This window comes from Oncorhynchus clarkii, chromosome 8 (genome assembly GCF_045791955.1).
Source record: "Oncorhynchus clarkii lewisi isolate Uvic-CL-2024 chromosome 8, UVic_Ocla_1.0, whole genome shotgun sequence".
NCBI classification, from domain to species: Eukaryota; Metazoa; Chordata; class Actinopteri; order Salmoniformes; family Salmonidae; genus Oncorhynchus; species Oncorhynchus clarkii.
In genome coordinates, this window is record NC_092154.1 from 38,459,319 (window position 1) to 38,476,792 (window position 17,474).

General features: G+C 42.4%; 1 protein-coding gene across 1 annotated transcript in view; it reads right to left on the reverse strand.

The window, feature by feature from the left end:
• The window catches only part of LOC139415665 (otoferlin), a 153,463-nt gene that overhangs the window by 6,294 nt on the left and 129,695 nt on the right, over nt 1–17,474 (reverse strand). The window contains exons 28-41 of the mRNA XM_071163785.1: nt 13,705–13,824; nt 13,243–13,404; nt 12,904–13,066; nt 12,274–12,449; nt 12,016–12,045; nt 11,741–11,875; nt 11,498–11,573; nt 10,638–10,786; nt 9,886–10,158; nt 6,898–7,025; nt 5,261–5,431; nt 4,991–5,151; nt 4,690–4,832; nt 3,931–4,019 (exon numbers count right to left, since the gene is read on the reverse strand). Coding sequence (XP_071019886.1) covers nt 3,931–4,019; nt 4,690–4,832; nt 4,991–5,151; nt 5,261–5,431; nt 6,898–7,025; nt 9,886–10,158; nt 10,638–10,786; nt 11,498–11,573; nt 11,741–11,875; nt 12,016–12,045; nt 12,274–12,449; nt 12,904–13,066; nt 13,243–13,404; nt 13,705–13,824 — 1,976 coding nt within the window. The remainder of the gene's footprint in view (nt 1–3,930; nt 4,020–4,689; nt 4,833–4,990; nt 5,152–5,260; nt 5,432–6,897; nt 7,026–9,885; nt 10,159–10,637; nt 10,787–11,497; nt 11,574–11,740; nt 11,876–12,015; nt 12,046–12,273; nt 12,450–12,903; nt 13,067–13,242; nt 13,405–13,704; nt 13,825–17,474) is intronic.

The following is a 17,474-nucleotide window of genomic DNA, read 5'->3' on the forward strand; positions in this document are numbered from 1 at the left end:
CAACTTTGTTCGACATTTGAAGCTGCGCAAAGAACGGTAAGTCGTGGTTAATATAGCCGACGGCTATATAATTTATAACTTTACTAGTGTAGCATGTAGGCTAATGTAATGTTAAATCAATGAGCCTCTACACAGTCAGTCAGTGCGGGAACGTGATCATTGCACCCAAGATTGAGCTATACAGTGCCTTGCAAAAGTATTCGGCCCCCTTGAACTTTGCGACCTTTTGCCACATTTCAGGCTTCAAACATAAAGATATAAAACTGTATTTTTTTGTGAAGAATCAACAACAAGTGGGACACAATCATGAAGTGGAACGACATTTATTGGATATTTCAAACTTTTTTAACAAATCAAAAACTGAAAAATTGGGCGTGCAAAATTATTCAGCCCCCTTAAGTTAATACTTTGTAGCGCCACCTTTTGCTGCGATTACAGCTGTAAGTCGCTTGGGGTATGTCTCTATCAGTTTTGCACATCGAGAGACTGACAATTTTTTCCCATTCCTCCTTGCAAAACAGCTCGAGCTCAGTGAGGTTGGATGGAGAGCATTTGTGAACAGCAGTTTTCCGTTCTTTCCACAGATTCTCGATTGGATTCAGGTCTGGACTATGACTTGGCCATTCTAACACCTGGATATGTTTATTTTTGAACCATTCCCATTGTAGATTTTGCTTTATGTTTTGGATCATTGTCTTGTTGGAAGACAAATCTCCGTCCCAGTCTCAGGTCTTTTGCAGACTCCATCAGGTTTTCTTCCAGAATGGTCCTGTATTTGGCTCCATCCATCTTCCCATCAATTTTAACCATCTTCCCTGTCCCTGCTGAAGAAAAGCAGGCCCAAACCATGATGCTGCCACCACCATGTTTGACAGTGGGGATGGTGTGTTCAGCTGTGTTGCTTTATGCCAAACATAACGTTTTGCATTGTTGCCAAAATGTTCAATTTTGGTTTCATCTGACCAGAGCACCTTCTTCCACATGTTTGGTGTGTCTCCCAGGTGGCTTGTGGCAAACTTTAAACGACACTTTTTATGGATATCTTTAAGAAATGGCTTTCTTCTTGCCACTCTTCAATAAAGGCCAGATTTGTGCAATATACGACTGATTGTTGTCCTATGGACAGAGTCTCCCACCTCAGCTGTAGATCTCTGCAGTTCATCAAGAGTGATCATGGGCCTCTTGGCTGCATCTCTGATCAGTCTTCTCCTTGTATGAGCTGAAAGTTTAGAGGGACGGCCAGGTCTTGGTAGATTTGCAGTGGTCTGATACTCCTTCCATTTCAATATTATCGCTTGCACAGTGCTCCTTGGGATGTTTAAAGCTTGGGAAATCTTTTTGTATCCAAATCCGTCTTTAAACTTCTTCACAACAGTATCTCGGACCTGCCTGGTGTGTTCCTTGTTCTTCATGATGCTCTCTGCGCTTTTAACGGACCTCTGAGACTATCACAGTGCAGGTGCATTTATACAGAGACTTGATTACACACAGGTGGATTGTATTTATCATCATTAGTCATTTAGGTCAACATTGGATCATTCAGAGATCCTCACTGAACTTCTGGAGAGAGTTTGCTGCACTGAAAGTAAAAGGGCTGAATAATTTTGCACGCCCAATTTTTCAGTTTTTGATTTGTTAAAAAAGTTTGAAATATCCAATAAATGTCGTTCCACTTCATGATTGTGTCCCACTTGTTGTTGATTCTTCACAAAAAAATACAGTTTTATATCTTTATGTTTGAAGCCTGAAATGTGGCAAAAGGTCGCAAAGTTCAAGGGGGCCGAATACTTTCGCAAGGCACTGTAACTGGCTAGGCAGTTGGTAGCCTAAATCCTGCCTGATGTTACTGCTGTTCCTAAAACCATTGACATACGTTAGCCTACTGGAAACACACACAGAGAGTGTGTGTGTGTGTTAAGGTTGGGCAATTGTGTACAAGCCTACATCGCCCGATTGCTTCCCATAGCGATCCTCGATAGTCGACCACTATTGGGGGTGTTTCTCATGGCTACCCATGTATTTACATGGAAATATAACGTTTATTTGGAAAGTAATAAATATATAGATATTTTTAAAAGCGTTCATGATTTGCGTAAATGCAATATACACTGCTCAAAAAAATAAAGGGAACACTTAAACAACACAATGTAACTCCAAGTCAATCACACTTCTGTGAAATCAAACTGTCCACTTAGGAAGCAACACTGATTGACAATAAATTTCACATGCTGTTGTGCAAATGGAATAGACAACAGGTGGAAATTATAGGCAATTAGCAAGACACCCCCAATAAAGGAGTGGTTCTGCAGGTGGTGACCACAGACACTTCTCAGTTCCTATGCTTCCTGGCTGATGTTTTGGTCACTTTTGAATGCTGGCGGTGCTTTCACTCTAGTGGTAGCATGAGACGGAGTCTACAACCCACACAAGTGGCTCAGGTAGTGCAGCTCATCCAGGATGGTACATCAATGCGAGCTGTGGCAAGAAGGTTTGCTGTGTCTGTCAGCGTAGTGTCCAGAGCATGGAGGCGCTACCAGGAGACAGGCCAGTACATCAGGAGACGTGGAGGAGGGCAACAATCCAGCAGCAGGACCGTTACCTCCGCCTTTGTGCAAGGAGGAGCAGGAGGAGCACTGCCAGAGCCCTGCAAAATGACCTCCAGCAGGCCACAAATGTGCATGCGTCTGCTCAAACGGTCAGAAACAGACTCCATGAGGGTGGTATGAGGGCCCGACGTCCACAGGTGGGGGATGTGCTTACAGCCCAACACCGTGCAGGACGTTTGGCATTTGCCAGAGAATACCAAGATTGGCAAATTCGCCACTGGCGCCCTGTGCTCTTCACAGATGAAAGCAGGTTCACACTGAGCACATGTGACAGACGTGCCAGAGTCTGGAGACACCGTGGAGAACGTTCTGCTGCCTGCAACATCCTCCAGCATGACCGGTTTGGCGGTGGGTCAGTCATGGTGTGGGGTGGCATTTCTTTGGGGGGCCGCACAGCCTCCATGTGCTCGCCAGAGGTAGCCTGACTGCCATTAGGTACCGAGATGAGATCCTCAGACCCCTTGTGAGACCATATGCTGGTGCTGTTGGCCCTGGGTTCCTCCTAATGCAAGACAATGCTAGACCTCATGTGGCTGGAGTGTGTCAGCAGTTCCTGCAAGAGGAAGGCATTGATGCTATGGACTGGCCCGCCCGTTCCCCAGACCTGAATCCAATTGAGCACATCTGGGACATCATGTCTCTCTCCATCCACCAACGCCACGTTGCACCACAGACTGTCCAGGAGTTGGCGGATGCTTTAGTCCAGGTCTGGGAGGAGATCCCTCAGGAGACCATCCGCCACCTCATCAGGAGCATGCCCAGGCGTTGTAGGGAGGTCATACAGGCACGTGGAGGCCACACACATTACTGAGCCTCATTTTGACTTGTTTTAAGGACATTACATCAAAGTTGGATCAGCCTGTAGTGTGGTTTTCCACTTTAATTTTGAGTGTGACTCATGGAAATTTGATTTCCATTGATCATTTTTGTGTGATTTTGTTGTCAGCACATTCAACTATGTAAAGAAAAAAGTATTTAATAAGAATATTTCATTCATTCAGATCTAGGATGTGTTATTTTAGTGTTCCCTTTACTTTTTTGAGCAGTGTACTATTACTCTTGTTAAAAATATGAAATGGTATTACATTTGGTGAAGAGCACATTATGACTTGTTTAGGACTCGAAACTCAAAGTTTAGGACTTGAGACTTGACTTGATGGTCTTGACTTGAAACTTGACTCGGACTTGCCTATCTTGACTTAGGACTTGAGTGCTAAGACTTGAGACTTATTTGTGACTTGTAAAACAATGACTTGGTTCCACCTCTTGTATACACTGTATCTACACTGACTGAAGACTTGCGCCAGCCCCAGACAGGACCTACTTCTTTGGTTTCCGTGGTGATATGTCAATGGCGGGTCCAGGTGCTGGCATGTCCATGGGGAACATGTCTACCCACATCTCAATCCGCCCCTGTGGAGTTTAACAGAAGTCACAAAAGGTTATAACCGCTTATTACAGATTCATTATCCACTACTCTTAATTATTTACAGATCTGGGTTCAAATACATATGTATTTGAGTATCTGGTATTTCAAATACTTTTTTCTATGTATTTTCCAAAACACAGTCCAAAACATAAGAGTATTTGAATGGCTATTTGAAAACCAAATAGTCTACCAAATTGTATTTGAAAGTATTTTCAAATACTTAATTCAAACACAATTTTCAAATACCTAGGTTAAATTCAAGGAAGTGTATTTGAGTATTTTCAAATACTTTCCAAGTGTATTTAAACTGCTTTTCCTTTTTCCTAAAATATATCTAAATACTTATTTGAAATGCATGTGAAAGTAATTGAGATATTTGAGATAGAATGTGTACCCAGGTCTGATTATTTCACCCTTGTTAGGCGCTACATTACATTTAAATCAACTCAAAGCACTACATTACATTTAAATCAACTCAAAGCACTACATTACATTTAAATCTGTTGGGAAGTTGCAAATTGGGGAGAGAAAAGGGGTAAAAAAGGTTCTAGATAAACCCTAATAATAATATATATAATATGTAATATGTAATATGTAATATATTATATAATAATAAAATGTGGATAGTTTTTGAGATATAGGAGTTGGTGTGACCTGTTCGATGCCAGGTTTCTCAGGGTGGAACAGGGGTCTTGTCTCGACGTGTTCTGGGATGAGTTTACAGCCCACCCTAGGGATCTCCTCCCAGTGCTTCAGCACCGTCAGCGCCAGGTGCTCATCTGTCTGCTTCTTTAGACCTGTACACACACACACACACACACACACACACACACACACACACACACACACACACACACACACACACGATAAATACCAGGTCTCTCTAAATGTAGGCAAAGCTTAATAAAGCTTGCTCTGTTCAATGACACAAATGCATCAAATACTAACAACATACCAGTCTCATCCTCGATCTCTGTGGCACCCATGAAGATACGGTTGGCAACCTTGACCCTTCCCCCGGGGCCGTAGTGGGGTCCGTCCAGCTTGCCCTCCTTACAGAGCTTGGCCAGGATCTGGCTTGGCTTCATGGGGTCACGCCACATGTTGTAACCATGCCTACCAGGAACAAACAACACCACCAGACTGTTACCGATATTTACTTGCTTTTTCTTTTGAAAGAGACAGACAGAGGAACATACTAACTAACAAACGGACAGGAACTCACACAGAGTAGTTGTTAGCGATGCCACAGGTAGCTCTGTGTTTGCTATAGTAGCGGTTCTCCAGGTCGATTTTGGTCTCCCCGATGAGGTCATCAGTGCCCACCAGATCCCAGTCGTACACTGACACGGTCAACATGGACTCCATGGGGAACGTAGCCTCCATGTCAAACGCCCTGAGAAGGATTTGAGGGAGGCAAGGAGAGGAAGGGATGGAAGGGATAGACCAAAAAGGATGAGATGAAGAGAGTACGGATGACATTTGAGATAAGATTCTGATATTGCGGATTTCAGAAACAAATATTTAACTGTCACTTCACAATGATACACTGATACAAAATACTAATTATTTACAGAACCACATTGTGGACCACTCAAATTGAGTTGAGACACTTAAAACAATCATAGTCAAACATGGGACAGGCGTCATCTATAACACATAACATCATCTCTACCAGGGGTCCAGGGAGCAGAACTGCAGACCGAAAAATAACATCATTTTTTGATGAAGGGAAACAGAATCGGGAACGAACGTGATCTCTGGTGTTCTGGAGCAGAGCCGTTATTTTTAAATCTTGATGATTAAAAATGTTAAAATGTTAATTTTTTGTTCCAAAAATATTCCTGATGTCTAGTATATCATTTTGTAATTTGGTGACGTTATAACGCTAATAATAGCCTAAACACATTCCAAGCCCCATCCATGCCCACCCCTCTCTCTCGCTCTGTCCTCTTCCCATCGTGAAATTTCAGTCGCATCTCACGGCTGCACTTATCTGACCAATCAAACATGTAAACAGCTAGCTTACGCATTCCATACTGTAGAAGGATTCTCTATCCGTGCTAATGGTTTAAATAAATACATTTGTTATTATCTAAAACCTGTGTTGATTTCACTGGTAAAACAACAGAAAATAAACCATTTGAACCGTTACTTTTTTGGGGGGTTCAAACTGGTCGGAACACTGGAACGGAACGAGAGGAAAAAAGGGATTCTGTTCGGGATGGAAAGTTTGGAAAATTATTTTGGTTCCATCCCCTGATCTATATACATGTATGCATAAACAAAAACAAAGCACAGTAGATAAAAGGACAATTAGGCATTTATAAACAAATGTGTCCATTGGAGGATACGGTGGCAGGCTTTTGCGCAGGCATTTACATTATTCTTAGCTGATAAAATGTCACGGCATTTATCATTTTCATCTAGACCGTTAACATTCTCATTTGGTCTGGACAGCGGAAGAAAAATATCATACCTAATGTAATCGTATATCCCACACCTAAAGCAAGGCTCGAGCTTCTGTTCAATGGAACCATTGTTACAAAAAGTACAAACACGTTTACCTAAGGGGGTATTTGTGTATCGACCAGGTTCAATAGCGAGGGGGGCCACTCCACATCAACATTTTCCAAAAGAGCTTTGATATTGCTTGGATAAAACTGTATGTAGAAAGGATTCTGTCACCGAAGGTGTGTTTTAAAAAGGCTCTGGATAACAGCATCTGCTAAATGACTAAAATGCAAATAGGAAATGGTAAGCTTTTCATAGATGGCGCTGCCAATGCATGAGTCAAGTAATGCTTCAATACAATAGCTGAATCAGAAGCAAAGTGCAGTCAGTGTATCCATCCACACTCACTTGCCAAAGACAGGGTTGAGCTGTTTGGAGATATAGTTCTCTTTATCCTTCAGCTCTGACTTGCCCAGTTTGATGACGACGTAGGGGTCCGCTTTTCCATTGACATCAGCAGGATGGAGGTCTGTGGCCTGGAACAGAAAGTTGAAGAATGTGGTATAGTTCAGGTTTTTATTAAGTCATTTATTCTTAAAATCTTTTGAACCCTTATTTTACCCCCCCCCCCCCCCCAAAAAAAAATAGTTGACTGAGAATACATGACTAGGTCGCTATGCTTTAGAGCACATATGTCAGAGTCAAGGCCCGCGGGCCACATCCGGCCCGCAAGAAGGTTTTTTACGGCCCCTGGGATGATCTTGATTTATTATTAGAACCGGCCCGCAGCAAGCCGGCAGCCCGCAGATCTTTTACACGCACCAATACTACATTTCCCACAATGCAAAGGTGACGCACCGAGCAGTAGGCTGCTTCATTTCAATATTTATTGGCACAGCAGTCGTCAGCATCACAGTAAAATTAACTTTCAGATACCCATCAAAAATGGCAAAACGGAAGGTGGATACTGAGAACCGGGGGTTTCAAACAAGGTGGGAGTCGGAGTATATGTTCACGAAGGTAGCTGGAAAACCTGTGTGTCTTCTGTGTGGAGAAAGTGTGGCGGTACTGAAAGAGTATAATCTGAGACGACATTATGAAACGAAACACGCGGACAAAAACAAGAATATGGACATGGAACAAAGGCTACAAAAGGCAGAGGAATTAAAACGAGGCCTCAAATCTCGACAGGCTCTGTTCAAAAAAGCCAAATCACAAGGCCAGGCTGCTGTCAAGGCCAGTTTTATTTTGGCAGAAGAGATCGCTAAATCAGCCCGGCCATTTACGGAGGGGGATTTCATCAAAAACTGCATGATTAAAGTTTGTGACGAAGTTTGCCCAGAAAAAAGGCAACTCTTTTTAAATGTGAGTCTGAGCAGAAACACCATTGCCGAGAGAGTAGACCAGTTGTCCATCAATCTAAAAGAGCAGCTTGTGAAAAAGGGAAAAGATTTTATTGCATATTCCTTGGCTGTGGATGAGAGCACCGACATTTCTGACATTGCCCAGTTGTCAATTTTCATCCGCGGAGTGGACTCCAACCTAAGCGTGACAGAGGAGTTTTTGGCTTTACGTCCTATGCATGGCACAACTACGGGGCATGATTTGTATGAAGAGGTGTCAAGATGTGTAAATGAGATGGAGCTGCCTTGGGAAAAACTCGTGGGTTTGACAACCGACGGAGCACCTGCGATGTGTGGACACAGGAGCGGACTGGTGGCGAAGATACGGGAAAAGATGCAAGAGGAAAACGCGACAGGTGAGCTGACAGCTTATCATTGTATCATACACCAGGAAGCGTTGTGCGGTAAAGCCTTGAAAATGGAGCATGTAATGAGCATCATCACGCGCACAGTTAACTTTATCAGAGCCAAAGGTTTGAATCACCGCCAGTTCAAGGCATTTCTGACGGAGTTAGAAACGGAGCATGGTGATTTGCCTTATCACACAGAGGTGCGATGGCTAAGCCAGGGAAAGGTGCTTCAAAGATGTTTCGAGCTTCGTGAGGAGATTTGTCTGTTCTTGGACAGCAAAGGGAAAGACACAACACAACTCCGAGACGAAATGTTTCTGTGTGAAATGGCTTTTCTGTGTGACATTACGAGTCATCTGAATGCAATAAACTTGCAGCTGCAGGGTCGGGATCGTGTCATCTCTGATATGTACAGTACAGTGAAGGCATTTAAAACCAAACTGACTCTGTGGGAGACGCAGATGCGGAAAGAAAATTTGAGCCACTTTCCCAGCTGCCAGACCATGAAAGAGAAGCTCTCTACCAGTGCGTTCCCGAGCACACAGTTGGCTGATAAAATAGGTATGCTTGCCGCTGACTTTCGACGCCGATTTGCTGACTTTGAAGCACAAAAAAGCAGGTTGGAACTGCTCGGTAACCCATTTGCTGTTGACGTGGAAAGCTCACCACCAAACCTCCAAATGGAGTTGATTGACCTCCAATGCAATGATGCACTGAGGGCAAAATATGCGGCAGTGGGTGCTGCGGAGTTCGCCCGTTTCCTCCCCGGCACAATGCCCCAGCTGCGCATCCAGGCTGCTCAAACGTTGTCTATGTTTGGCAGCACATACCTGTGTGAACAACTGTTTTCTTTGATGAACCTGAACAAAACATCACACAGAAGTCGACTTACTGCTGAACACCTCCACTCAATTCTGAGGATTTCTTCAGCTCAGAGCCTTACCCCGAACATTGATGAACTTGTGGAAAAGATGGGACACCACCAAGTATCACCCTCAACCTCAAACAAGTGAACATTACTGTGCAATCACATATTTAGAGTTTTTACTCAGTTCAAGTTTAAAAGTTAAAATTTAATATTTGTTTTCACTGCATGTTACTTCTCCTTAAACAAAGTGTTGTTTTTGATTAATAGATTTTTGCACTTTATTTTTTTGTATTTCAATCCAATTATATTTTAAAAATATTTCAGTTGAGTGGATGATAGAAAATTGCTATTATTGTTTTTTCTTTGAAGTAAATTTAGCCCACTTTTGCTAAAATAGAAAATATAGTCTACTGATGGTGCCTTGAATACCGGTTTCTTTCATTTAATGTTCATGTTATGGGGATATTTATATAAAGGAAATTTGTCTTTTGTGTCTGTTGAAAATTAAAGATTACTGACAGAGCCATAAGAAAATATTGCTTTATTTATCTGATCATATTGTAATATATTTGTTAGGTTTTCAGTAGGTTCAATTAGGTTCACTAGACTATATGCGTCATTTAAAAATTTTTCAATGAACATTCGAACAGTCCGGCCCTCGTCTTGTAGCTGATTTTTTTATTTGGCCCTCCGTCCATTTGACTTTGACACCCCTGCTTTAGAGCAACAAAGGTTTGGTTTATGGTCAGGGGTTAGAGTCTAGGCTGTTACTCACCCTGACCACGAATACTCGCACCAGCACATTGATTGGGTCATTGTGTGGAATGCTCTGGAACATGCCCATGTTAGGGTCGAAGCCCGCCTCCCGGGTGATCTCCTCAGACAGAGGCAGCTTGTACATGCACATGGAGCCCTTGAATCTGCCCACGATCCTGTCGTCATCCAGGGCTGCTTCATCGTCGTCCCCTGCCTTCCCTCTGTACAAGTTGAAGGTATGGAGCCAGTCCTCAAAGTTATCATACTCTGCCTCCAACTCCTTGTTGTACACCTGGAAAGTACAAACGCACGCACGCACACACACACACACACACAGTTTTGTAACTGACATTGTGGGGACACACAATTCAGTCCCGTTCAAAATCCTACTTTCCCTAACCCCTAACCTTACCCTAAACTTAACCCAAAAACCTAACCCTAGCTCCTAACCCTAAACCTAATTCTAATCCTAACATTAATTCTAACCTGAACCCTAAACCCCCTAGAAATAGCATTTAACCTTGTGGGGACTAATAAAATGTCCCCAGTTGGTCAACTTTTTGTTAGTTTACTACTCTGTGGATCCACAAATATAGTTAAACATGTCCCCACACCCACACACACACACACACACACACACACACACACACACACACACACACACACACACACACACACACACACACACACACACACACAGGTATCAGAAATCCTCTGAAGAGCAAGGGGTGTGTATGTTTGTGCCCAGTGGAATCTCTAAGGCCTACTGACCAGCAGCTCGTTCACTTTGGGTTTGCTGGGGCGTTTCTCTGTCCCCTCTCCTGCATGGTGACTCTTCTTCTTGTCCTTGTTCCTGCTCTTGTCTCGGCTCTTCTCCTTCCCCTTGGAGCCTTTTACAGGGAGGTCATCAGGTTTGATATCTGAGGGTGGAGCGAGGGAAAGGAGTGGAGAAGGGGGAGTGGAGGTGGCAGGGGGCAGGGGAGGGGAGGGGAGTTGAGTGGAGTGGAGTGAAGGGATGGACACGTTACAGCACCCCAGATATCAATCAACATGAAAGTTGACATCTGACCCCTCTGGCCATCCATTGCCATGGCAACTGATATCCATGCTATCATGAGTAATTTCAAATGGAACATATTTGTTATCACAAGAGCCACCTCATCCTTTATTCAAATTCTGGGAGAATGTCTTAACAGGAACTCGGTAAACAAGACATTAATAATTTATGTGTTTTTCCCATTTTTATTTAAAATTGAGTTCATGCTACATGCTAGTAGATGTATAGATTTCTATACATTATTTGATATGGAGTCATGCTTTCCTTCTATTTTAGGTGGAGATGGGCGGGGGTAATCGGATCGGGGGGGGGGGGGGGGGGGGGGTCCTAGGGATGAAGGAGGCGAGTGATGATGGTGTGCAATGCATACAATGCCTTCACATTATCAACTCAACTGGTGCCCTCTCCACCAGTCCGCAAGCAGGCAGAGATAGACACTCTGATCCTATAGCATCCATCTATAAAAGCACACATCACAGCCATCCACTGCTCCCATTCTTATCCACTATTTAGAGCTTAAACAGAATCCTGTCGTTCTGAGAGACACAGTAGTCATCCTGAGAGACCGTTGTACCTGCTCCCTCTGCTGCTATCTCCTGCTCCTCCCTCTCCTCGGCCTCAGCCAGAGCTGCCTCCTGGGCCCTGAGGATCTGGGAAAAGATCAGGATTATTCCCACAACACACACATAGAACTGACTTTATTCTAGGACACTCTAGCAGTCTAATTGGAACTACTCAAACACTATTTCCAGAATATAACCATATTCCTACTAGACAGAACAAAAAGCAATATAATAGATTATAATAGATCTCTCACCTCCATCAGTGTCTCTATGGAAGCAAAATATTTGGACCACCAGTCCAGCATTCTCTCTTCGGTCTCATCGTCCTCCTCCACCTCTCCCTTCTTTTTCTTCTTCTTCTTCTTCTTCTCTTCTTTCTCCTCCTCATTCTGCAGATACGAGAGAGAGCGTCTGAACAAACTAACAAAAGTGCTACCTGGCATAGTAAATAAATGTTACAAGTGGCAATTGATGTCTGTCCACATGGTGATCTCTTTCAAATGAGGAGGGACAGATTCATACCACTTACCACATCAACTTTAATTACTGCATCAGACGACTACAGGGAGAGGGTCACACAAAACGGCACCAAATTACACACAAATGAAAATGCAAAATATATCAATATAAAACACACACAAAAAATCTTAGTTTTACACCACACACAGCATCAGAGGTGTAAAAGCCATGAACCTCAATTTCAGTCCTTGAGTGCATCTCTACTTCTGTCCTTTTCAAAAATCAAAAGAGATAAAAAAAAATCTGAGACATGCGTGCCAAAGCTTACAGCATCTAACTTCACCACCGTGTCCATTTTCCTGACTGAGGGGTTGGCATCCATGTTGACTATGACATCACCTGTGGGGTGAGAGAGGGTGTGGGGCAGGGTGCGGGAGTAAGGGGAGGAGGGGCGAGATTGGGACCCCCCGTTGGTCAGGACCATGTACCCATTCATCAGTCTAGCTGGAGGGGGGTCAGGGGTGTGACCGAGGAGGAATAGGACAGGACGAGAGAGAGAGAGAGAGAGAGAGAGAGAGAGAGAGAGAGAGAGAGAGAGACAGAGAGAGAGAGAGAGAGAGAGAGAGAGAGAGAGACAGAGAGAGAGAGAGAGAGAGAGAGAGAGAGAGAGGCAGGAGAGCAGGAGTGGGAAAAGGCAAGCGCAGAAAGCTTCAATATAAGTAAAGCAGAAGGAAACACATTCATATTCACACAGGTCTGAGAGGAAATCAGAAACAGTTGAAAAGAATTTGGAATATTAGACTCAGAGAATATACAGTATATCACCAAATGTCCAGTATATACTCAAATAGTATGAATACATGGTATTGGATTCCCCTGAACAATACAAAAATGTAAAATCTTGTAATAGGAATAGAAAGTACTAGAAAAGTGTCTTGCATAGTGTGAGTAGGTCTACCTGCGCTGGCCCAGTTGTTTTGCGTCTTGTCTGGGGGGCTGTAGATGAAGCGTCGTAGGCTGGTGACGGCGTGGGAACCCACCAGGGTGTATCGGCCAAACGCCCTGCAGTCCACTACCCGGATGTTAAGAGGAGGGTGGAGCAGCTCGTTCTCTGGCAGGTCCTGATGGTGCCATGGGGGCAAAGGTCAGGGGGTCACATATCGAGTTAGGACTAGGTGGTATGAAGTTGCCCTGATCTAAGGTTTAAACATCTGGAATCTATTTTCTATGTACAGTACAGTATCTGTTGTCTTTCACTCTCTGAAAGGCCATCAAGATTTGACCAGGTTCTACTCACCACCTCGAACCACTTGACCAGTGTGCTGAAGTTGGGGTTCTTTTTGAAGTTCACGATGAGTGCAGACTGGACTCCTCTCCCTGCACACTCTATGTCCACCCTGGGTCTGTCCACCTGGGCCAAATTCACCCTCTTCAGGTCCCGCAGGCCCCAGAACAGAACCTGGACCACAACCCATCACACTGGATCAGACCATTTGAGCAGCACCCCCCCAGATCTACAACTTATTTGAGGGTTCCGCATCTAACACACTTATGAATAACTTGTTTTGGGGGTTCCCTTTAGTTTCCCTTACAGGATCTCCACTTCTTGGACTCACAGTAATGAGGGAGTTCCTCCTCCTTTAAGTGTCTAGTGTTGGGGTACCTTCTCTTTGTCCTCTAGTTTGGGATATCATCCCCCTATTTGTAGTTTTAGTGCCCTCTCGGAGTTCTGTACCATAGTCATAGAGTGTTGTCTCACCTCTATTCGATAACGGCTTAGGACAGGTCTGATGCCCATTGGCACAGGGAGGATGGGTCCACGGTCTGAGTCTGTCGGACCATTGATGGCAGGAAGCTCCGCCCTCCCCCCTTGCCCAATCTACTCAGGGAAGAGAATTGGGGTTATTTGTAAAAAACAAATGTTTTAACCTTAACTAGGCAAGTCAGTTAAGAACAAATTATTATCTACAATGGCGGCCTACCCCGGCCAAACCCGGACAACACTGGGTCAATTGTGCACCGTCCTATGGGACTCCCAATCACGGCCGGATGTGATACAGCCTGGATTCAAACCAGGGACTGAAGTGGCGCCTATTGCACTGAGATGCAATGCCTTAGACCGCTGCGCCACATACAGTATACACAGGGCCAGTTGTTTTGGTTGTTTAAAAAAAAATGATTGACTGGTATTTCCAGCATTATCCACTTGGTTTGCTGCAGGTCGAAAATCCAAAATCAATCAATCAATGTGTGGTTGTGCGCGAGTGTATGGTAAGCCAGGGGAGGAGTAGCTGTAATAATCATAATTGCACAAAGCCTATTATTTAGCAGGGATGACTATTTGTAGATCAGTGATTCTACACCTTACTTTGCTCAAGCTGATCCTCTCTAATGGACTGGGAAGTTGTAGCTAAAAAGGGGTCAATTAGGGGCAGGTTAAGGGGAGAGTAATTGTTAAGGGAATTTTTATCAATGATGACTAATTATGTATACATTTCAATCAGGACTGACTAATCAGAATACTATTATGTTACTGTATATGTACTAATCAGAATACTATTATGTTACTGTATATGTATGAATTTTCTTAATCCTAGTACTGAATATAATGTGTGTAAATATAATCAAGAATTAGAACAATGACTGTCTGTACCATGGTAGAAATGAATGAACTTATAGCCAGTCTGTCTAGAAGGCTTATCTACACAAGCTGACCTTGGCTAGGTCATATATTATCTTAATAGGGAGAGAAATGTGAGAACCATACAGCCATTGTACTAGAGCGGAGATGACACGGGCTAGTACTGAAACTAATGATGTCATTTTCAGTTTATAACCTGTGGTAAAATGTGTAATGGGCAGTACTCTCGTGAATAAACGCTGCTGGTTGACTTTAAGACTGGGCTCTGTCCATTGTATACAAATAAGGGTCATGGAGGGATATAGTACGTATTGGATGATAGGACGGTCGTTCTGTACAAATAGGATAGCCATTAATTCAAAAGACATACCTAAATAAAGACATAACCTGAGTAGTCTATCTGTATATGGGAAGTAGTCTGACTATGAAGAAGTAGCAGATAGATATATTAAAACAGGTGAGGATAAATTAGGCTTGGTGAGAAGGCAGGGTAATTCTAGGCGAACAGAAAAATTGAACCTGTACAATGCTGAAATAAATTAATGTCCAAAGAGGAGGAGATGGACACTTAGTCTAGAGTAGTGAGATATGAGATATTATCGTTGAAAGTCCCAAGGAGAATATCATACGGGTGAAATGTAAAGTCCGATCAAAAGTCAAATCTATTGACGAAGTTTCCAGAAAGGAGAAATACATATAGAATCCCATACACATTGACTACCATTAAAGAGACACACACATACTCAGACAAAAGAGCAACTAAAATAACTGTGTAACGATAAATACACTTAAATAGGTCATAGAAATATATACACAGACAATCATGAGAGGCATATTCGCCCGAGATTAAGACGGGATATTAAATAGGTGCTGGGGGATAGGACAGTGATCTTGTTTTAACTAGGCGTGGGGAGACAGGAAGGGAATTATATGCGGACAAGATAACTTGAATGGTCATTTGAATTGTGGGACTATTGATCATCGTTCCGATTCAACAAATAGTACTGAAATATCCAAATGAGGAGGAGAGGGTAACCAAAATCTAGAGAAATGGGATAACAGTCAAATCTATAGACAAGAGGTTCCATGCGAGAGGGAAGCCTAAGAAATAGTGGCGTGAGATAACGATTATTAGCGTTCTTTAAAAGCCCTCTGACACAACTGGACAATAAGATATTAACTAGGGATTTTCGACCCCTGGGCTTATAGTTGTATAGGTAAGACCTAATATCTGATTCAACAGTCAAAGCTATTGATAAGGTTTCCATAAAGGAGAAAACACAAATAGAAATCCAAGGAGGTCCCGGAACTAACGGGAGATTACCGTTATAGGAGAACAAAGAGAATGGAAGGGAGGCGTCCAAAATCTGACTCAGACAAAGAACCTGAATAAAAGCTGATATTACTAAAATAGTCAGGAAGGGTTTTAAATTAGGACGATTTTCGGAGAATTCTCGGTGTCGAAGTTCGCGACTACAGACAATTCTAATAATATAGTTATTGGCGGGGAAACTCAATCATTTCAATAGCGGGACACTAAAGGCTCGTATTTCAGCTTTGAAATCGATAGACTAAAATTGATTTTAGATTGTAATTCATCTATTTGTATGTTTTGCCTGAATAAATATGGTCGCTAGTGTTTGTATAAGATATGAACTGAACGTTTAATATGTTGTTTAGATTGAATTGAAAGAAGAATTCATTCAAAATAATGGCGAGACAATTTCTATGTAATATGCTATTTTGCCCAAAATTATCTGCTAGAATAATGTATTGAGATGGGAGTCGTATTTAAATAAATGTATCATAGAAGAGAAAGTTACCTAAACCTGGTTAAATGTAGGGAATAACGGAGAGATACGATACAGTTATGTGCTACCAGGATGTTATATTTTTTTTATGACTCGACTGACATAGGATACATTTAGCACAGAACATGGTACGTTTAAATGTTAGGGTATAGAAAGTTGAGAAGTTTGGTTGGTTTTACTTTGTTGATAGAATTTAAAGCAGAACTCAATCTGAATAGGGAATATATATTTTACAGAGGCAGGCTGACGTGCGGCGTCATTTTACGTTGGTTACACAACACCGTCCCTCAAATTTAAACAGAGAAAATGGGTTGTGGCATTTAGAGGGAAAATGCATGCAGTATAGCTTTGAGTTACTTTTCAAAAGTGGCTAAAAGTTCCAAATATTTTTTTTTAAGGAGCTGAATACTGTAAGGATAGTCTGAAAAGATGCTACAGCTAGCAACGGAATTGCTAGGCATTCCATTGGGCTATATTGGACTGTAAAATTGGTAAGAATAGTTGAATCGTAAAAAGTTGTGATTGTTTCCCGAGTGTTGATTCTTGGTTAGGTAACGCCAGTGAATTCGAACAAGAAGTTAACGTATTCTAAAAACATTATCTGTTTTCATTACGGGGAACAAGTAAATGTCTTATCTTAAAGGGACAGTGCACGTTTATCACAGTGGTTTGAGTATATGGCAGTGTATACAATATTTTGGGGCGACAATTTGGAGATAGACTGAATGAGTTACATAAAACATAGAGGGATTTAAAACGAATGATGTGAAGGGATTATCATAATTATTAGGTTTCGTTGTTGTAGTAAACGTTTGGGTTAAGGGGATTTCCCTGTTCCCAGAGACAAGATATCTTAAAGGGGTACACTCACATATGGAATATTAGGAGTTTTATTTTCTGAGTTTTAATTAGACAAGTGAATAATGTATTGGGAATAGAGTCGTAATTAAAATGCTAAGTCAAAGACGAGACAGTTACTTAAATCATATGAATTCTAAATAATAACAAAGAGACAATTATGATAGATTTATGCCCATCGAAATGTTCTTCTAAATTTAGCGAATTGAGAGATGAGAG